This window comes from Notamacropus eugenii, chromosome 4 (genome assembly GCF_028372415.1).
Source record: "Notamacropus eugenii isolate mMacEug1 chromosome 4, mMacEug1.pri_v2, whole genome shotgun sequence".
Classification (NCBI taxonomy): Eukaryota; Metazoa; Chordata; class Mammalia; order Diprotodontia; family Macropodidae; genus Notamacropus; species Notamacropus eugenii.
In genome coordinates, this window is record NC_092875.1 from 46,736,490 (window position 1) to 46,759,643 (window position 23,154).

The window sequence follows — 23,154 nt, forward strand, 5'->3', positions numbered from 1 at the left end:
AGCTATGTGACCCTGAGCAGTTTTTTCACCTTTATGGACCTCATGTAACTTCTTGGTACTTATCTATTTAGTGTCAAGTCAAGATCTAAGTTGGTGGAAGGAGTTCTCACACTGGGATTTCCCTTCCCTGGTCACACCCCGGATTCTTCTTTTTAGTGTTGACCTAGTAGAGTGAGCATTAAGCTAGAAGGGCAGAGAATATACTCAATCATCAGACTTCATAACTTTGGAAAGAGGCAGGAAGTAGGGTGGGCAAACAGCCTAAACTAGTGGAAAGCTGAAATTATAGGAATTAAGTACATTTTGTCTTCATTAACCTGGACTAAATGCTGAACAAGTTATTTCCAAGTGAAGGTCTTGACACACATCCGCTTTAATGAACAAATAAGAGTCATTTGTAACTAGCGTGTTAATTGTTCAGAAATTGTGGCCTTCAAGAGAGATTAACCTAACTAGGTTAAGCTCCCTTCCTTTTCCCCATCCCCCATCTTTGATATTCTCCTAACTTCCTTGAAATGATGTTTCTTAGGATCATGGATTCAACAACATTTTTGAGGTTGAAAAGACATCTTAATTTGGGATTTTAAAATGTTTGAGATGGAAGGGAACTTAGAAATCGTCTCATCCAGATCCTTTCCCTTACCTGCCCAGGAAGGGACAGAACCTTGTCCAGGGTCACACAGCTAGTAAGAAAAATAGGAATTCACTAGTAGTATCCAGGCTCTTGACTACCAATGCATGATTCTTCCCACTAATGACAAAGCACATTTTAACTGTAACTCTATATTAGTGCAATTTGCAAATTACCAGAGGCTGAAATTCATAGTCTAACAGATTTTGAAAATGGAAGAGATCCTAGAAACCATCTTGTGTGCCTCTCCAGTTTATAGGAGGAACATTGGTCTGGATGCCAGAAGTCCTGAATTCCAGGTCCACATCTCACACTAATCCTTTGTGTCTATGGGCAAGTCTATCTATCTAATGGGATTCATTAGATCACAGATCTAGAGCCAGAAAGGTCCACTGAATGTGTTTAGTTCAATCCCCTCATCTTATAGATGAAGCAAACTGAGGCCCAGAGAGGTAAAGATTTATTCAAGATGATGTCAGAGGGAGAATTTGAACTGAACATTACAGTTTGCTGAAGTTTAGTTATATACTGGCCAACAGGCCACCCTGTAAGATGTAAGACGCTGAGATTTTGCCACTCTGAAAAATAATAACAGCTTTTATTCATATGGGATTTTAAGGAGGATAGCAAAACAATTTACAAATAATACCTCATTTGAACCTCATAATAATCCTATGAAAGATCTAGTGTTATTATCTCAATTTTACTCATGAGAATATTGAGAATCAGTGACTTACCCAGGGACATACAGCTAGTATATGGCAAAATTTGAACCCAAATCTTTCCATTTCAAAGAATAGTTTACTTTCCATGCTACCTCTCTGTGCTACGGGCAGTATTTTTGGAAGTCTTGCCCTAACCCTTGAAGTTGCAAAAAGTTCCATAATCCTCAGCCTGGGTCCTTCTCCACTGTAGCCATTTCACACAGAAACTTTGGTAGCAATAATATATGGTGCCAGAAATTGCTTGTCGATTGGAGTTGGGAGGAATTTCACAAAAGGGTTGAGCACTTCAGCAGTTTATTAATAGAAAAGAACTGAATGTCATTTTATATAACAAATCATAAAGCACACTAATCCCAGGTAGAAAGTACCCACTAGGTTAGGATTTCATATGCTCTGCAAGAAATCTAAGACTTGGTTGAAATAAGCTCGCTCTTCCTCCCTCCCTCCCTCCCTCCCTCCCTCCCTCCCTCCCTCCCTCCCTCCCTCCCTCCCTCCCTCCCTTCCTTCCTTCCTTCCTTCCTTCCTTCCCTTCCTTCCTTCCTTCCTTCCTTCCTTCCTTCCTTCCTTCCTTCCTTCCTTCTCTCTCTCTCTCTCTCTCTCTCTCTCTCTCTCTCTCTCTCTCTCTCTCTCTCTCTCTCTCTCTCTCTCTCTCTCTCTCTCTTTCTTTCTTTTCATTCATTAATACCTCAAGAGCTCTATGATTCCTCAACCTTGAATCCTCCAGACCCACCTGATCACATAGTCTGCATGAGTTGTTGGGGCAGAAGACAGTACTGCTGGCTGGGTTGCTGGAAATGAGCCTTTCCTCGCTTATTTAAGCCAATCCTTTGCCTTGTTTAAGGAATGTTAAGGGGTTCCCTAAACTTGTTTTTGTGAGGTGCCATATTTTCCAGAAATGCTGGACCCAGAATATGCAAGAGGCCCTGAAAGTATCAAGGATGAATCCTCCCTCAGTGTTTGCCCCTCTACCACCTGACATAATTTGTTGTTTGCACCCCAAGCTAGAATGTCCTTGGGAGTCAAGACAGGTGGCAGTCAGCCTGTACTAGACTAAGTAACTGCTTGTGTATCCGAGACCCTTGTAGATAAGCAGATCATCCTATCTTCATAGTCTAACAGTTCTCAAGGGATAAGAAGCTGCTTTTGCCACCTTCATTATTCACCATTTCTCCTCCTCTGCCATTCTCATTTATGTGGTTTCTATTTCTTCTCCTCTCTTTGTTGAAATTTCATAAATATGCAAGTTTCTGTTTGAATTGTGAACTCTGTGCTTGCTTATGCATGTTCATTTCCCTTATAATAAATCTAGCTGTAACACAATGCCTCGTGGACTTGGGATATTGTTTTTGGTTAACAGTAAATGGTGGCCATGGTAGGCTATGATGAGAGAAGGTGACTCAGACTGACCAAAGGCTTCAGATGCAGGGCTAGGAACCAGTATGGGGATCATTGGTACCTCCTCTGTATCAAATCTCTGGTTTGGTAAGTTTCGTTTCTCCATTCTCAGACACTTCTCTCTTGGGTGAGTTCCTTATGACAACAGAAACCAAGTTGTCTATGACTAAGGGGACAAAGTTAAGGCCTTTTGTTTTTTTTTTTAAATGTATCCCTGCTGATATGGATTTGGAAGTCTCATCTGGATAATCGAGTTGGATGATGAAGCCCTTATCACCTCATATCTGGACTATTATAATGTAGCCCCCAAATCAAGTCTTCTTGTTTCCAGTCTTTCTCCTCGTCTCCTTTCTTCCACGTACCTACCAAAATAATCTAAAAATGTAGTCTGACCATGTCACTTCCCTGCCCAAGAAGCTGCCCACTTCCGAATGGTCTCTATATCATGTCCTTTGCCCTTTGGTCATCATCCTCATTTCTCCCCTACTGAACACCTTGGACTGTGCATCTGGGTCCCTCAGCTCTGATAAGTGAACTTTTGCCTTATCTTGCCCAGGTCCAATCTTCCACACCATGTCTAAGCAGTCTATACACCATGCCAGGACAAACTTACCACACCTCCATTTCTTCTGGCATGCCTTTACATGTTATCTTTCCCCATTAGAGTCTAAGTTCCTTGAGGGTAAGGACTGTCTTGCTGGCTTGTATTTTTATTCTAGAAATTAACATAGCAAGTCCCTGATAAGTGCTTTTATCTAGCTATCTACTTATGTCTATCTGTCTGTCTGTCTGTCTATCTCTCTCTCTCTCTCTCTCTCTCTCTGTCCCTCTCTTTATCTATCTCTATCCATCCATCTATCCATCGATCATCCAATCTATCTATCTACCCATCTATCATCTACCCATCTCTATCTATGTCTGTCTGTCTATCTATCTATCTATCTACCAACCATCCATCCATCCATCCATCCATCTCTCTCTCTCTCTCCATCTATCTATCCACCCATCGATCATCTATCCATTCATCATCTACCCATCTCTATCTGTCTATCTACCATCCATCCATCCATCCATGCATCCATCCATCCATCCATCCATCCATCCATCCATCCATCCATCCACCCATCCATCTATCCATCTCTCTCTCTCTCTCTCTCTCTCTCTCTCTCTCTCTCTCTCTCTCTCTCTCTCTCTCTCTCTCTCTATCTATCTATCTATCTATCTATCTATCTATCTATCATCTTCTCTAGTGACTTCCTATTGCCTCTATGTTAAAATACCTATTTCTAAGATCAATATTAAATATCATTGATGGACCCTTTGGATCCAGCCTACCTTTTCAGACATTTTTAATTACTCTCATTCACTTAATTTATATTCCAGCTAAAGTAACCTACTTGCAATTCCCCAAGCTTTGTACTTCCTCTCCTGCTTTTTACACTGTGCCTTAGTATATGAGCCTTCTTTACTTCAAGACTCAGCTCAGGTTCTATTTCCAGAAAGCCTTTCTTAATCCTCTTGGTTAGTTCTTCTTCCTCTTGGAATTATTTTGTATTTCCTTGCCCACTTATGGTATCCCCTAGTAGATTCTAAGTTCCCTAAGGGCAGGAACAGTTTGTTTTTGTCCTTGTATTTCCAGCACCTAGAATAGTGTCTTACTCTTTTTCATTTTAATTGCTGTAGGGAGATTCTGTTAAGGAACTGACCTTAACCGGTGAGTTCCAAACCTGCTGTGCAAATGGTTTTCCTCTTCCCTGCCTGATTCTTCTCAGCCTGCTTTGCTGAATCATCATTCATATTATATTTCCCAAAACTGTGGATATTTCCCATGATTCTCTTCTGGACCCTCTCTTCTCCTCTCTTATCTTCCCTCCTCCTTTCCTTTCCTCCCTTCTCCTCTCCCCTCCTCTCTTTCTTTTCTTCTCTACATCTTTCCTCTCCTCTTCTTCTTCCTTCTCCTCCCTCCCTCTCTCTTATCCTTTCCTCTCTTTTTCTCTTTATACAGTTATCCCTTCCACACCACAACTTTCCTCATCACAGTTTTGATACATTATTGGTTGGCATAAGAAATTAAATTGGATTTTTTGGGGGAGTTTTGCAGAAGCCATAGATAACACGTAAAGGCTGGCAGATGACACAGAAAAAATGTAGAAACTCAGAAATGCATAAAATATATGTACAGTGTTATATAATCTCAACATATTTTACCTTTTAATACCATAATAATTCAAACTTCTCTGGTACAAAGGGAAGACCAAAAATTTTATGTGGATTCTCCAGATAGTGACGGTGCCTTGCTCCTAACCCCTGTGATGTGGAAGAGATAAATGTACTTTCTTGTCACCCTGTGAGCTCACGTGGGTTTAATATAGCTCTTTTTGTAGGTAAGTCAAAGATCTACATATCCATCCCCAGTCTCTTTTCTGACCTTCTGTCTCACATTACCAACTGTTCATTACACATTTCTAACTGAATGCCATGGAGAGATCTCAAACTCAAACTATTCCAAGCTGACATCATTATCTCTTCCCCTCTTCCAAACTTTTCTGTCACTGTTGAAGGTGATACTCTATTTCCAGCCATTCTGCTGTGCCTTTTATCTTATCCTTGACTCCTTATCCTTCATCCCATATAGTTCATAAGATAATGGAATCTTGTTCCTACTTCTACAACATAAATGAATGAAATGAAATAAACTGAATGAATGTAATGTATTAAGCACCTAGTATGTACAAATCACTCTGTTAAATGTTGGGAACAAATAGAAAAGCAAGGCAGTAGCAAGGAACTCAAATTCTAAAGGGAAGAGAAGAATGGAGAGATTTTATGGTCCTTAGGGTGCAGTGGCAAAGTAGATAGTAAGGCTTCTTTAGCATCATTTCCACTGATAAAATCATACAAGTTTCTGATGTCTAATCTTTTGACAATGTTGAGGATATTGGTAAGAAGAACTTTTTTTTTCTGCATCTTCACTAGCTATGACTGAAGCACTTATAGAAACATTTGCCAGGCTGCATCTCCACAATTCAATTCAACAAACATTTATTAAGTACCTACTATGAGCCAGATACCATATTAAGTTTGAGGGTACAAAAAAGAAAAATAAGATAGTCCCTGCCCAGCACTTTACAGTCTAATGGAGGTAGACAACATACATTATGAACACTGGGCTGGAAATGTTATCATTCCCAAGACTCTTTGGTTCAATGTCTCCATCAAGCTCTGAGGGGAGATGGTGGTCAAAGTGTCAGTGATGGTAGATGGCCTTGCCTGGCACATACATCACTTCCATGACAATCTTCACTCTGTCCACAGAGCAATCACCTTAGTTCAGACTCTGATTATCAGAGGAGATGATATTCTGAGAAAAAAATGAATCTGATCAATGTTTGCTGGTATACTAATATGTAGAGCTATCCCAGAGTTTCAGGCTGTACAAGTTTAACCTTGTAAATCTTTCATTATTTAACTTGTTCACAAGTGCCCGAGATGGAAATCGTTCTGTACTATATTATAGCATAGATAACATGCACTTTGGATATGTAATTCTCCATTCTGTCCTCATTATTAATCACCTTGATGTATAGTTATGAAAATATAAAACTGGACACTAGCCAGACTGTTCTAGTAATAAGTGATTCTAGCTTGAATTGAATGAGTCAAACTAGGGAGAATTAACTCATTACAGGGGCCTTTGTCAGTAAGAGACAAAATTAGGTACAGGTTTGCCAAACTTTTCTTTAAAGATATTTTTATTTTCTGTGCCTATAGCTTGAGGCTCTATATTGTTATTGTGAGACAAAGAACATAAAACCAGCAGGTTGCATATTAATAAAAATTATTTTTCTCTCCTGAGCTATAGCAATAGACCTGGAATGTTTGGTATGATTTATTTTCTTACCCCATACTGAAAAAAAAAGAAAAAATTAAGAATAGTGTCCATTATTTAAAATGAGTCTGCTAAAAATCCAAGTTAATTATGCATTAAAGAATAAATTGTGAGTCCAAACAGCCTTTAAAAATTTATATGCTGAGAGGGATAACAAGAAGCTGTTAATTGCTGTGACCACATATAATACATATGGTTAGCTCCACTTTTAAAAGATGAAAGATAAGAGCCCCCTAATTGGACTCCTTGCCCCAAACAGCTTTTCTCAAGGGTGGATCTGACCATGAGACTCCTCTACTCAGGAGAGTCCAGTAGTTTCCTAATGCCATTAGGATAAAATACAGACACTTCTATTAAACCTTTATAAAGTCCTCCACCTACTTGGTCCCACCCTAGTTTTCTGGTCTCATTGGATGTTTCACTGACTTATGCTCTGTCATTCAAGAAAACTGACATTCTTTTTGTTCTTTACCATTGGCACTCCATCCCTGGTCTCTGGGTCATGTACATGGCCATCCCCAAAACCTAGAATGTTCTTGGATTTTATCTTCAAAGAATCCCTTTTTTCCCTTCAACATTGGCACATAAAACATTACCTCCAAGTGTTAATACTTCCCTTCTCAAGCTAAACTCTATTATATTATTTTGTATTTATTTACATTCGGTCTCTTTATAAAATAATTATATATTTGTCTCTCTTGTTTGAATATAAGCTCTTTGAGAGTAGGGCTTGCTTCATCCTTTGTATTCTTATTTCCAGTGCCCACAGTGACTGGAGCATAGTAGGTACTTCATAAGATCTTGCTGATTGATGGTTATGTCCTCAGGGATTCTCAATCACTCTTGTTGTCCTGGACCCTTCTGACTGTGATTCTGGTGAAACCTATGGATTTTTCTTCAGAATAATTTTTAAATGTCCATTTTTAAATGTATGAAATTAAATATGTAGGATTATAAATATAGTTACCAAATATTTATAAACATGTGTATATACATGCACATACATGCATATGTATATATTGCATACATATGTGTATATAATTGCATACACATACATATGTGTATATATATATACATATATATATATATGTATATATATATATATATTCCTGTCTATCTATATTTCAGTTCATACACATCATCTTAATAGCTGCCTTGGAAGATTTCCTGGGAATCACTAAGAAATTGTGACTTTCTCAGGGTCACATAGCTATTATGTTTCCATGGTAGGATTTGAACTCAGGTCTTCCTCAGTCCAAGGTTCTCTGTCAATGATTCCAAAGCTGCTTCTAATGAATGTATATTGAAATGAATTGAACTGAACTGAATTTCTAATTTGATAGAAACTACTATTCAGCATTGATCATCCCTTAGAGAACCTGGGGTCAATTCTACATCATGATGAGCATTCAGAGGAGGAATTTTAATAAGGAGTTTTAAATAATGAAATCAACAAATTGGTTTTTTTTATTGGTTTGTTTTTTTAAACTCTGGCTTGTGGTCTTCAGTGATACCAATTTCTCCCACTAATTAAGGAGTATTCTGAAAACTCTCACCTCAGTGAGATGTCTGCAAGCAGTTTAAATAATTTCTAGGAATGAGAGACATGGGATCAGTATAAACATGAGACAACTATGTACATTAGGAATAGGCGTATTATTCCATCCTTGTCCTGCATTGACTCATTAGGAAAGAGTGGCAGTGCCCTGGAGGTTAGCCTGGGATGAAGTTTGGAATACATTTGCCCTGACCCTATTTCATTATAATTAGTGCTTAAAATTTAATCTCCATGTTTTCAAATCAGAGTTTTTAGGAAAGAGTAGCCTGTTGGTATAGGAACAGTACATGAGTTAATTCTTTAAAGAGAAAGATGAGTCCTCAGAATTTCAAGAAGCGCAAGGACCTTGAAGGAAGGCTGGGTCACCAAAGAATCCAAGAGGGGACCTTGAAGGAACACTCATCTGCCTTATACTGGAATAAAAATTCCATCTGCAGCTTATCCCAAAGTAGGGTCTTCTGAGACTGATTTGAAGACCTCTAGGGATGGTCACCTCACTACCTTCTAAAGAGAAAGAGAAAAACAGAAAGAGACAGAGAGAGAGAGAGACAGACAGAGAAACAGAGAGAGAGAGAGGAGAGAGACACAGAGAGAGAGAGAAGAGGGAGAGCAGAAACAAAGAGAATGATAAGTACAGAGATAGACAGAGAGATAGGCAGACAGATGGAGACAGTTGGTAGTTGTGTAGGGGATGGATCAGAAAGGGAGAGGTTTGAGGCAGGGAGAGCAATTCAGAGGCTACTTCATTAGTTTGGGAGAAGTGATGTCCTGTACCTGAGTTTGAGGGTAACTGTGAGTATAGAGAAGGAAACTGATGTAAGAGATGCTACTGAGATAGAAATGGCAAGATTTAACAGCTATTAGTTGAGGAAAATGAGAAGTAAAAGTTGAATACCTGGGAGACTGAAAGGATGATGTACATTGCAAAAAGAAAGATCTGAAAAGGGGTTGGTTTGGAGGAAAAATAATGGGTGTTTTCTACTTTTCTTTGTATCTTCTTTACTTAACACAATGCCTAGCTGGTTGTAAATGATGAATAACTACTTGTTGATGATTTTTTGACTGAGTTCTGCTTTAAATGTTAGAGTTTGAGATGCTTATAGGACGTAGAGTTCCAAATATCCAACAGGCAGGTTTATTCTGTGGGACATGAGGGCTAGATGTAAAGCTTTAGGAGTCATCTACATAGAAATTATAATTAAACCATGGGAACTGATAAAATCACCAACTGAGAGAGTGGAAAGGGAAAAGAGAAGAGGGCTTAAGATGGAGCCTTGGGAGGATACCCGCAGTTAGGTGTGTGAGGTGGGTTAATGAGCCAGCAGAAGAAACTGAGGAGTGCTCTGATGGGTAAGAAGAGAACCAAGAAAAAGTAATGTCATGAAAATTCAGAGAGAAGGCAGTAAGTGTCCACATAAAAAGGTGATCAGCAGTGCCAAGGTTAGTACAGAGATCAAGAAAGGTGAGTACCGTGAGATTTGATAATTTGGTAATAATATCAAAGAGAACAATTATGGTTGAAAAAGAAGTCCAGGAAACAGGAGGAGGTTAAGAACCTGGGAGCCTAGAAGAATTGTGCTGCAGTGGATGGAATTAAGGAAATTCAGAAGATGGATGGGTTTGGGTGAAAATATAATGTAATCCCTACCCATCATACCTGTTTATCTTGTTCTTTTTCTTTTCCACTGAAAAATGAGGTAGATGTGAATGTGTTGGGGAATAATACTCATTGTCCACTGCCCTAGTGAACAGAGCACATACTGTGGTAATCTGGGGAACAGGACATGAAGTTGTGGGTTGGGTCCATGTGTGGTTGCTTGCGTGGATGCTGAGTTTCTGAGTGAGTTTCCATTATAACCGCCCTGAAGGGCTGAAGCTTGTTGGACCATTTAGGACCAGCTTTGGGAGGACAGTGTGAGAGAATGTTGGTGAAGTTGAGTTATGTTTGAGAAAAGCTCACAGTTGACTATGATGGAGTCTAGGGCCATGTTGTGACCCATCTTCACATCCTCTGACTGGTTAATCACCCACCCCTTGGACTCAAGCCATCCATGGTCTTCATTTTGAAAACCATTTCTCTAGATCACGGATGGGGAATCTGCAGCCTTGAGGCCACATGTGGCCCTGTAGGTCCTCAAGTATGGTCCTCTGACTGAATCCAAACTTCACAGAACCAATTTAGTCAAAGGGCTGCACTTAAGGCTTCTGCTCTAGATACTCAATTAAATTCAGTAAACACTACCATCTATCAGCATCCTTCCTAAAATATAGCATCTAGAACTGAGTACAAAACTCTAGATGTGGTCTAACCGGGGTGGGGAAGGGTATGCTAGTAAATACTTAACAACGAGCTCTCCAGAAAAGGATGCCATACTTTAAAAAACTTAATCTTTGTTAATATTTTCTCCATTATTTTCTTAAGTCTAAACAATCAATAAGATGATAAATTTGGTTTGTAATACTGCTGGGTTTTGAAGTATAAATATTCACACTGAAAGTTTAACGATAAACTCTCTTGAGTAGGTATAAGTTGGCTTCAGCACACCCTTTGATGATTAGTCTATTACTGCCCTAGTTCTAGTCAGTCTCTCTCTCTCTCTCTCTCTCTCTCTCTCTCTCTCTCTCTCTCTCTCTCTCTCTCTCTCTCTCTCTCTCTCTCTCTCTCTTCCTCCTTTCTTTCTCCCTCTATCCTATCTCTTCCTCTTCCTCTTCTCCTCCCTCCCCATCACAGAAATACGTAGACACATACATATGGATTTCTAATTTCCTGGGTAAAAGGAACTCTTGTCAAGGAAATGCTTTCAACCAATTAAAACCATACTCAACTAGGCAGTTGAGTGGCACAGTAGATACAGCATCGGGCTTAGAGTCAGGAAGACCTGAGTTCAAATGTGACCTCAGACACTCACTAGCTATGTGACCTTGGCCAAGTCACTTAACCTTCATTAGGTTCAGTTTCTTCAACTATAAAATGGAAATAAAACTGCACCTACCTCTGAGGGGATTGTTGTGAGGATTTGATGAGATAATATTTGTTAAGTGCTTAGCCCAGGACCTGAAAAGTGTTTGATAGATGCAAATTCCCTCAACTTAGAGTCTTAGTTGGCTGGGGCACTGAGAGGTTAAGTGATTTGTTTGGGGTTGCACACTCAGTATATATCTGAGACAGGACTTGAAACTGGGTCTTCCTGACTCCAAGGCTAACTCTCTATCTACCATGTCGATGCTGCCTCTAATGTCTCTTGATACAGGCTAAAATTGCATTAAATCCTTAGACCAGTCAGTCCTCTGTTCCCTCCTAATCAGAATCTGTCCTCTCTATTTACTCCTTGCACACTTTACTGGACAAATTGTTAGGCTAGATGGTAGCCAGGGCCCTTTTTAGCTCCAGAAACCATTTCTTCCAACTCTCTTATTTCCTGGCTGTGTTCAATATCTCAGTGTCCATGCAAATGAAAATTCCCCTTACTGATTTCACACACATCTATACCTATCTATGTGAATAGCTTTTCATTGATAGATTAATTGAAAATATGGTATTACAGATTCTGTGCTCCTCTGTCCTGTACCCTCTCTTAGAAGCTGAGAGAATTGATTTCAGACATTCTATTTCTTATTCACTGACTTTTTAAAAGATGTATATATTTGGCAGAGATATTTGGGAGTCTAGGAGAGGTTAAAACTTGCTTCGAGATGCTTAGCATCCTTAGGGAGTGTGGGCTCTGGAAATCCCTATTTGAGAGTCCATAAGTATAGAAATAGCAGGACTAATTTACATTTATATAATTTTACAATTTGCAATGCTTTTTTTGGGAGGGGGTGGATACATTATTCCATTTGAGCCTTATACTGAACTTTTGAGGTAGATATCACACTTGACAGTGAGGAAGCTGGGACTCAAAGACCTTAAGTGACTGACCTCAAGTGACTTGCGACTAGAAAGAGTGAGAGGCAGAATTCAAACCCAGGTTTCTTAGGACGCCGCTCTCTCCAATTCACCATGGAACTTCTTCCAGAAAACAAAACAAAACAGCAGCAGCAATAGCAACTTTCCAGGGTATGGCCCCAGCTCAGGGTTAAAAAGGAATCTCCTCAGTGGTCCTTGCAGAGTATTTTCCTGGGAAGTAATTGAAATAGTAGGGTAGATAGAGAAAGAATCCCCAGGACAAAGGGCACATGAGGAACAATGAGAATAATAATGATGAAATCAACAATACATTTATGTAGCACTTTAAGGCTTCAGTTAATAAAGCAACAAGCATATATTAAGTGCTTTCTGTATGTGCCAACCTTATTACATGTTAAGTATTGATGATGCAAAGAAAGCTACTCTCAAAGAGCTCCCATTCTAATGGGAGAGATAACATGTAAACAGCTAGGTAAAACAAGTATCTATCTGTCCATCCATCCATCTATCTATCCATTTATCTATCTATCCATCTACCCATCATCTATCTATCTATACATGCATATATATATATGTACACATATACAGGCGCACACATAAAATATATATATACAGAGGGAGAGGGAGAGAGAGAGAGAGAGAGAGAGAGAGAGAGAGAGAGAGAGAGAGAGAGAGAGAGAGAGAGAGAAAGAGTGTGAGCTCAGGGTCAGTGAGAGTCTGCTCCTGTTTTTTGTTTTAGTTTTTAACTTTTTGGATTTTAAGCATCCTAGAAATAGCTGAAATTGCTTTATCTTTGGCATATAATTTCTGTTTTGGAGATGTCTGAAAGGTTGTGGGAACTGGAGGAAACGTCTAGCCTGCCCTCTTGGTGTCCACATTATGGAGAGAAGAGTGAGACAGAGGAGAGAGAGAGAAAGAGGAGAGAGAAAATGGAGAGAGCAAAAAGAGAGAGACACGGAGAGACAGAGATACAGAAAGAGAGAGACACAGAGAGAGACAAAAATAATGGAGAGGTGAAATGGGAGGTAATTTCAAAGGGCAGTTAGGTGGTACCATAGTGAATAAAATGCTGGACCTGGTTTCAGGAAGACTCATCTTAAGTTCAAATCAAGCCTCAGAACTTGCTAGCTTTGTTACCTTGGACAAGTCACTTAACCCTCTTTGCCTCAGGTTCCTCATCTGTAAAATGTGCTGGAGAAGGAAATAGCAAACCACTTCATTATATTTGCCAAGAAAACCCAAGAAAGGGTCACAAAGAGTAGAAAATAACTGAAAAACAACACTCTCAAAGGGGAAGGGGGTGGGGGGATATGGTACCTAGACAGACCTCTTGTGGAAGGTGGAATAAGAGCTGATTCTCAAAGTGATACAGGAGAACCAAAGGCAGAGTTGTGGGCACAGAACATTCTTTGCATGGAAGGCATTTAGTGCAAAGACTTGGAAAGGAATATTGTTATTTTCAAGGAACTGTGAGCAGGCTATTGTAGCTAGGTCATAGAGTGTATAGTGGAGAATCAAGTGTCAGAACACTGGACAGGTAGCAAGGGTTATGCAGCATTTAAATGGACCTGTTGAGGTAGATAGTTCAGGGCATTTTTGTTCTTAGTTTTTAGTCTAGATCTCTGATGTTGTTGATGTAGGGAACTTCCTCTGTGTGTGTGTGTGTGTGTGTGTGTGTGTGTGTGTGTGTATCTATCCATCCATGAATGCACATCATCAGCTCTCCTGAACCTTGAAATTTTAGAGTTGTTTGGGGCACTGAGTGTCCTATGCCAGGATTTACAGTCTGTGTGGGTCAAAGTCAGACCTCGAACCCTAAGTCTTTCTGACAGGAAGATTAGATCTCTATTCACTATGGTACTACCTCTGCAGTGTAGGTCTGATAATTCTCATTTTCTAGATAAGACAAGCGAGGTTTAGAGAGATGACCTGAATTGCCCAAGAAGAGATATCTTGTGAGTATCATAAGGATAAAACTTTCCTTATATGTTGTTCTTTTCTAAATTAATTTTTTTTTAAAAGAGTCCACTTGTAGTGACCCGCAGTTATACCTTGAGATTCCTGTGAATCAGTGTTCCTAGGATTTCTGATGAAGCTTTCCAATATCTACAATGCCTGGCCCTAATACTATTCTGCGAATAAGGTTGGAATTTAGTACAAAAAACTAATTACACATGAAGGATAATCCTGCTCCATTGTGGAATTTTTTTGACTCTGAATTCCGTGTGTGTGTGTATGTGTGTGCGTGTGTGCACGCACATGTAGGATGGACAGAGATGTCCTGCACAGACCCTCATTGGTAATGGGTGTTCAGTATATCTTTTGAATGAATAAATGAGCAACATTTTTGTTGTCATTTTTCTTTTTTTAATTTAATAATTTTCCCAATTATATGTAAAAATAATTTTAATATTCTTTTTTTCTTCAAACTTTGAGTTCCAAAGTCTCTCCCTTTCTCTCCTTCTCTTCTCATTGAGAATGCAAGCAATTGATATAGATTATACATGTGTAGTCATGCAAAAAAATTAGTGAACAATATTTTTTGAAAATATTCTGTAATTGAACAGCTGGTTATAGATTTCATCATTCTCATTTTTGCCTGCTTGTGGCTTCTAGTAATGAAAGACTCTGGCTCAGTTCCCAATTCCCACTTCTCCAGCCTTCCCCATCCCCCATATCCACCTTGTACAGTTGGGGGCCTCCCTCTCAACCAGTTTTTAGGGTTTGACGGTCTCCAGAAAGAAAAGAAAGTGTGCTATCAATCCTGCAATGTCTCTGGTTGCAAATTTGAACCTCCATGCAAGAGAACTTCCACTGGCTTGCTAATTAACTGCACCACTAATTGAATGACCTTGTTCTCCAGTTTGCAGCCCAGAGCTAGAGAGTAACTTCTCTCTTTTTTTTTCTTACAGTTGCTGGTTGTCCTTGGGGAATGGAGCCATCTGGGCCTTTGTGGCCCCAGCCCTGTTTGTCATCATGGTATGTGATTTCCAGTTGGGGGCACATGAGAGCGACAACAATTTTTTTAAGATTAAGCTTTTCAGATATCTCTTGGTTTTGTACCACAGTCATTTACAGATTTAAACCATCACCTCACCCCTTTTAACCCTATTTCAAAAGAGAAAAACTGTTAAACAAAAACAGCTGATACAGACATAGGACTAATAAATATAAACTGAGTCCAGCATCTGTGGTCCCCCTGTTCTGTATCATTGGGAAGGAAATGTGTTTCATCATTGTCAGGCCTAGAGGCCTAAGGGCTACCCAAGTCTTTCCTTACCTGTCACAGGTCTTCGGCTGGGCAAACCGGATAAACGTATGAGAGAAGAGACTTTCCTGAGTCGAACAAGGGTTAGTCTTTATTCAGGGTCTTGGTTACATGTGCAGGGTGAATTCTTCCTCAGGAGAGAGGAATCCTCTTCCCAAGGAGGCAAAGATCTTACAGTAAGAGAATGGAAGTGGGAGTGGGAGAGGGAAGAGGGGCCTTCTGTCCTCTAAGGGCCCCTCAGCGCTAAGAGCGCCTTCAGGCTTTCCTGACCCTACTTAAGCTCTCCCACCGCATAATTTGCACCTGAATACTGTGCCTGTTCTCAGCCCTTAGACAACAATAGGTGTGCTCAGACCATGGATTAATCTCGAGGGCGGGATGCTCTCCCCAGCAAGTTTCCCACGGGGAAGAGGTGGAAATGCACAAGATAGCCTGGGTCTCACACCTCAATTCCCAGCTGTTCCCTGGGGGGCCTCATGAGAACTCTAAGGTTTAGAAGTCCTCACTTTTACCTACCCGAGACTGTCCACATGGAACTGAGCTTATACCCCCAACACATCATCTCTTCTCCAAGTCGGAAAATGGTCATGACATTTAATCACAGTCTTTGTACTTTTTGGTGTTGTTTTCATTTGCATTATTACAGTCATTTTGGGAGAGGCAGTAGAGCACAGTAGAAAGCCAGTAAGCCTCAAAGTTAAGAAGCCCTAGGTATATAATTCCTGCCTCTGACAAATTAGCTTTGTGACCCTGAACAAGTGACTTCACTTCCCATTTCCCTGATCAGCTCTCTAACTCTCTGGGTTACCTATGAGTTGCTGATTTGCACTGGTAGAAAAGCTTTTATATCGGGAATTCACTGTGAGGCAGTTAGGTGTTGCAGTGGAAAGAGGACTAAGTCTGGAATCAGGAATACTTGAGTTTGAATCTGGCCTCTGATGCTTACTAGCTCTATGACCCTGGCCAAGTCATTGCTCCAGTTTCTGTAAAATGGGGATAACGACATCATCTACATTACAGGGTTGTTGTAAACGTTGAATGAGATAGCATTTGTAAAAAGCACTTAACAATCCCTGGCACTTAGTAAGTGCCATATAAATGTTTATTCTACACCCCACCCCCTTACTCTTGACATCATGCATCTGGACTCTTCCCCCCAACCTTGAAAAACAATATTTCTATAGCATGCATTTTCCCCCTTTTTACTTCACTATATACATTAGTCCTTATTCATACAAGTCATCTCACATCTCTCTGAATTCCTCACATTTCTAATTGTTTTTGTATCATTATAATTCATCACGTTGATACAGCATAATATTTAGCTGTTCTTTAATCAATAGACACAGAATTAACACATTTTAGACATGAGTCAATTGAGCCTCAGGAAGGTTCAGTGGCTCATCTGCTCCCACAGTGAGGGCTGAGCCAGAGCTAGCCCTCTGACAAAAACACAATTGCCAATCCTTGAGATATCCCAACTTCAGCCATAGAGAGGCTCACCCAATGAGTCCAAGTTTTCAGTGAGCAAATTCAACTGCACCTCCTAATAAACATGTTGATAATAATAGAGGTAAGGTAGAATAATTAGATTGTAGGTAGAATTTGTATTCAGGAACACTTGAGTTCCAATCCTGCCTCTCACTTATTATATACAACCATGGCAAATTTTTGGAACCTTGGTTTTCTCATCTGTAGAAGTGGGGACAATATTACATGGAAAAACTGCCTCTCAAGTGAAGATCAAGAGAGATAATATTCATAAAGTGGTTTACAAACTTTAAAGTATTATAGAAATGTCACCCAATATTAAGGACTCCAGCATTAGAAGTGGTCTGGTTGGTATGCTTTCCATCTTAGGTACCTTGGAGAGCTCCCTTGAGAGTCTAGAACACATTAGACGGCTAATCAATCAACAAGCAGTTATGGAGCATCTACTACGTGCTAAGTGCTTGGGATATGAAGGGAAAAAATCAATGCATGTATTCAAAGAACTTGTATCTTCATGGGAGAAATAGTGAATATATACATAGTACACATAGGTATGTGCAAGACACATTCAGAAGTAGCTAGAAGACAGTGTTTAACCTTAGAGGAGAAGACATAAGCAGGGGAGGAGTAGAGGAGGGAAAAGCAGGTACAAACCAGGAAAAGGCTTCTGGCAGATGAGCTAAGTCTTGAAAGAAATCATGGATTCCTAGAGTAGAAATGTCCAAAGCACTCTGCTTGGTGCTAGGCAAATGCAAGGATTAAATGAGACCCAGTATTGTCCTCAAGGTGATTGCAGTTTGGGAGGGAAGTAAGGCACTAACACAAATCATTATAATATGCAAAATTCTGTGATAAGTACATTGAAGAGAGCAAAGTATAAGGCAGTGTGAAGGGGTAGAGGATCATTTAGGATGGACTGGAATTTAAGGAAGCCTTCCTAGAAGAGGCAGACTTACAGCCAGGCTTCAGGCTGGCTAGAAATTCAACCAACAAAGAAAAGCCTTCTTCTCGATATTCCTGGTGTAGGGAACAGCCTGAGCAAAGCATGGAGGGTGGGCATACCAGAAGAATGTCCAGTTTGGCTTGGGTTTAGAATGCATAGTTGGGATCAGCAAGAGAAATTGAGCAATAAATATTCATTGAATTAAATTAAACTGGAACAGTATAGACCAAGGAAAACATCTGGGTGGATTCTAAGAGTCTCTTTTTCTCTCCCTCTCTCTGTCTCTGTCTCTCTGTCTCTCTCTTTCTCTGTCTGTCTGTCTCTCTGTCTGTCTCTCCCTCTCTCTCTCTGTGTTCCTGTCTCTCTCCCTCCTTCTCTCTCTTTCTTTCTCCATCTCTTTCTGTCTCCTTTTTTCTCTCCATTCCTCTTACTGTCTCTCTTTCTTTCTTTCCTTCCTTCCTTCTCTCTCTGTCTTGATCTGTCTTTGTGTCTTGTTCTTTCTCTGTACCTCTCTCTGTCTCTTTCTGTCTCTTTGTTTTTCTCTCCTCCCTCTGTCTCTCTCTGTTTCTCTGTCTCTATTTTTGTCTCTGTCTCTCCTTTTCTTAATGCAACCTCAATTTATTACTCTGCCTATGCTTTACTTTTCCTCCCTTTCCCCAGAGCTGCTAATCTGTGAATTGAGCCTTGGCAGTGGGACTCTATAGAGGTGCTGACCATAACTTGGCATCTGCCTCTGATGTAGCTATTGCACCAGCCTGGTGAACTTCTGAGCACTATATTCTTTTTAAGTACTTCAAACCTCCAAAGCCAAGCATCAAGTGCTTCCTTCCAGACCCCCTGTGACTAGAAACCTCTATCTCAGTCAGCACTGACATTCAGAAGCCAGGATTAGAGAACAAGAAAAGACTTCCCTGACATATCACATGCTGCTTGCTCAGCAAATGCATTAAAACCAGCTCTTTGATATACCATGGGTGGGTCAAGACCCCAGAAGGATGTTTATAGCCTAGGCTAGGGCCTAATTGGGCTGCCAGTGGATATGCCCTTTGACAAACAACCTTTCAACTGGATTAAGACACTCTGACTGGTCAGCATGGTCTTATTCTGCCTATGATTAAGGGGCAGAAGATGCTTCTAGCTTTAATTTTCAAATTCTCATACATCCTCCAGAAAAGAATCCCCTATTTAAGCTGTATATTACCAGCTGTCTAGCATCATGGCCATAAATAATTCTTAAAGTACTGATACTAAATCAAACTTTTGAATTTCACCAAATCAAAGCAAAGTTGAGCATATCTTTAAAAAAAATTAATGGCAGCTTGAAGCCAGATATATTTTACAAAATCAAGGAATAAGATAAAAAAATTGCACTCTAAAGTATGCACTCCTTCTCTCTCTATTCCCACCCTAAATTTGCTCCCTAAATATTAATTTGGAGACTAATCTGCCTTTTGTTCTTAGCTGGGCGCTACTGACTATGGAGCAGACCTATGCAGTTTAATTAGCAATTAAAGCAGAGCAGAAGATGTTTAAACACTTGATTTAGCCTTTCTTAATTAAAATGCTCCTCAAATGCTCCTGCAGCCATGGGTGGGTGCAGCCAGGATCCTCCTTGGCTGATGGGTTTCCAGAAAAGAAAGGAAAAAATGTTCTAGGTTGATCTTTGATTGTGCAATCTCAGCATCTAATTAATATAGGACTCTACACTTACTAGATGTTTATTAAGTATTGGTTGGATCGAATTGACTTGATTTAAGATTTGGGCAGGTAGATGACGCAGTGGATAGAGCTCTGGGTCTGAAGACTGATCTTCCTGAGTTCAAATATGGCTTCACACACATAGTAGCTGTGTGTCCTTGGGCAAGTCACTTAATCCTATTTGCCTCAGTTTCCTCATCTGTCAAATGAGTTGGAGAAAGAAATGGCAAACCACTCATGTATCTTTGCCAAGAAAATCCCAAAATGGGGTCATGAAGACTTGGATGTGACTGAAACAATTGAACTGGAACAACAAAATTTGGGTATAGAGTCAGAATCTAGGTTCAAATCTCCTTTTTCCACTTATTACCTGATTGAATCTAGGTCATAATATGTAGCATTTATAAAGGACAATGAAAGTTTGTAAAGCGCTTTACATGTTCTCTCTTTGATCCTCAAAACAATCCTGGAAAGGAGGTATTTTTACTGAGCACATTTTACAAATGAGGAAACTGGGGCCCAGAAATTGAGTTGTCCCAGGTCATACAGCTAGTAAACATTTGATAACTTAGGTTTTGCTGCCTCCAAGTCCAGCACTTTATCCATTGTGCTACCTTTTATTTTCCTCTCATCTATAAAATGAGGAGGGTTGAACTAAATGCCCTCTAAGATTTCATCCAGCTTTAAATCTGTGAGCCTATGATTTAAGTGTTTGATTTATGGGTAGAGGGCATGGGTTCAAACCATAGATCTGCCATTCACCACTACGTAAGCTGCATACATCTGAGTGACCATGGGCAAGGCACTTAACCTCTATAATCTTTGGTTTCCCCATATGTAAAATGAGGAGGTTGGATTATGTATAAGAAGTTCCTCTGCTTAGCATTTAAAGCCCTTTAAAACCCAGTCTGCCTCTTCAGTCTTGTTATATATTTTCACCCTACTTCACTCTGTGGTCCAGTCAGACTAAATGTCTTGTCATTCCTCACACATATCACTCCATTTCTTATCCCCTTGCCTCTGTACTGGCTGTCTCTCATGTCCAGAATGCTTCCCCTCCTTCCTTTCACCTCCTCGAATCTCCTGTTTCCTTCAAAACTCACTTAAATGGTGTGATCCATAGGACAGACCTTTCCTGATCCTCTCCCACCTGCCTCCCATCTGTTAGTGCCCTCCCTATCCAATTGCCTTGTGCTGATTTAGGATATATTCAGCATATTTACATAAGTATATGCTATCCCTCCCATCTCCCCTCCCTCATAAAATGTAAGTCCATTCTTACTTTATATCACAGGTGCCTAGCAAAATGCTTGCCCTAGAGTGAGTGAATAAATGCTTGTTGATTGATTTAATGGAAGGGAAATCTGGTGCCAGGATGGGAATTCTTTGATTTTCTCTTAGATAGCTGATTTGGGAGCAGAAGCTTCCTATAGGGGCAACTGGCTAATTTTTAGCAAGGTCAAATCCATTTATAAGGTGTATGTATGTCATATGTATGTGTACATATATGCATGTATGTATATTTACATTGAAGCAATGCTCTGGACTAAATATACATAGATGTATAACTATATGTTAACTACATCTGGGAATATATATGTGCACCTATATCTCCTTAGAAATATATGCACACATGCTTTTAAGCATATAAATACATACGTATATATCACATATATATACACATACATACATACACACACATATATATACACACATATATACTTTTAGGTATATACATACATACATACGCACATATAAGTATATGTATAATACATGTTGGGCAGTTAGGTGGTGCACTGAATAGAGTGCTGAACCTGGAGTCAGAAAGACTTATCTTCCTGAATTCAAATGGGACCTCAGACATTTACTAGCTGTGTGACCCTGGGCAAGTCACTTAACCGTATTTGCCTCAGTTTCCTCATCTGTAAAGTGAGGCTAAGGAAGGAACAAACCCTCCAGTATTCTTGCCAAGAAAACCCCCAAAGGATTATGAAGAGTCAGACACAACTGAAAAATGACCAAAAAACAACAAATAATGTATGTATGTATGTATATTCTGTTAATGCATATACCCAAATGCACATATATGCTATGATGTTTCTTGGGGTATTCAAACCCCAAAAATCCTATCCTCTGGGAGCTAAGAAGTACACATTTTTTTTCTCAGTTTGGAGCTCTCAAGAATGAGAACTGACTCCTGGCTCTTTTAGGCTTGTGGTGTTCCTTACAATGGCTGAATTAGATGTGTCTTTCAACTATAATTGTGTAATCTCTCTAAAAGAAAATATCAGTTTCATATCTTAGTTGCAATGATGTGAATGAGTGCTCACTATTCCATTGTGGTCACCTGTTAGATAACAGGACATTCTGGTCTGATCAAGTGGATGATTCTAGGAGTTACTAGAGATTAGGACCAGGGACAGCTCTTACAAGGTACTCCTAGGAGGTCTTTGCTACTTTGTAAGGGGAGAATTTTTAAAGAACTGTATGGAAAAAGGATGGTTGACTTTGTAGAGAAAATGACAGATTTCAAAAATCATTAAAAAAGTGTTTTGAAATATGGTAACTCTCTGGTGGTCTTAAAGGCAGCTAGATAACATATGGCTAGAATACTGAACTTCAGGATAGTAAACCTGACTTGGAATCCTGACTCAGACACTGGCTGTGTGATCCTGGGCAGGCTCAATTTCTCTCAATATTAGATTTCACATCTGTAAAAAAATAAAAATAAAATAATATTAGTAGCCCTTTGTGAAACTCATTAAAAATAATGTATACAAAATGCTTTGCAAACCTTAAAGCCCTAAGTAAGAATGAACTATTATCCTTATTACTGCTTTTTCATATAGCAGTAGGGTATTTCCAAACTATCTCAGTCATGAAGCCGTTGAGACTTAGAATATATTGATGGATCCCAGAAAGTCTGTTTCTATAAGGACATGAAGATATGGAATGCCCACTGGATAAAAGAATCTTGAGAAATTTTTTCCCTAGAGGAAATTAAGTATATTTTCATACTGAAAAATTGTCAATACATTAATAGTTTTTAATACACACAAAATTTCACATTCTCTATTTTAGATAGAGAAGTGGAGCATTGAAATTATGTCCTAGTACCACTCTTCACATTGTGTGAGAAGCTATAGACCACAGTTTGGAGTAGTGAAGGCTTTGAGATCATGACTTATGAAAATCAGTTGAATTTTATAAACAACTGGTGTTTCTGTGGTTCTTTTAGGTTTCAAATCAATCAATCAATCAGTCAGTCAGCATTTACTAAGGGCTTACTTTGTGTCAGCCATAGTACTAGGTGCCAGACACCAAAGGGAAAAAAATAATGAAATAGTCCCTTAAGGGAGAGACAGAATACATAGGTAAACATGAAGATAGATGATTGGCTGTCTGATTTCATTGGCACAAGGGACTCCTGTTGAGGAAACTACTAAGGCAGATTTCGAACTGTTCAGCATCATAGAGTACTTTAGATTACAGTCTTTGAGGCAGGGACTGGGACTATGATTGTTTTTTTGAAAAATTAGTTGTACTATCAGCACTCAGCACAGTTCCTGGCACATAGTAAGTTCATAGTAAGTAAATTCTATATAATATATTAATATTAATTAATACATAATATAATATAATAATATAT

General features: G+C 39.5%; 1 protein-coding gene across 4 annotated transcripts in view; it reads left to right on the forward strand.

Annotated features, from left to right (window-relative positions):
• The window catches only part of ADGRD1 (adhesion G protein-coupled receptor D1), a 470,522-nt gene that overhangs the window by 390,382 nt on the left and 56,986 nt on the right, over positions 1 to 23,154 (forward strand). For all 4 annotated transcript variants that reach the window (XM_072600751.1, XM_072600753.1, XM_072600750.1 and 1 more), the window contains one exon: positions 15,018 to 15,084. In XM_072600751.1, coding sequence (XP_072456852.1) covers positions 15,018 to 15,084 — 67 coding nt within the window. The remainder of the gene's footprint in view (positions 1 to 15,017; positions 15,085 to 23,154) is intronic.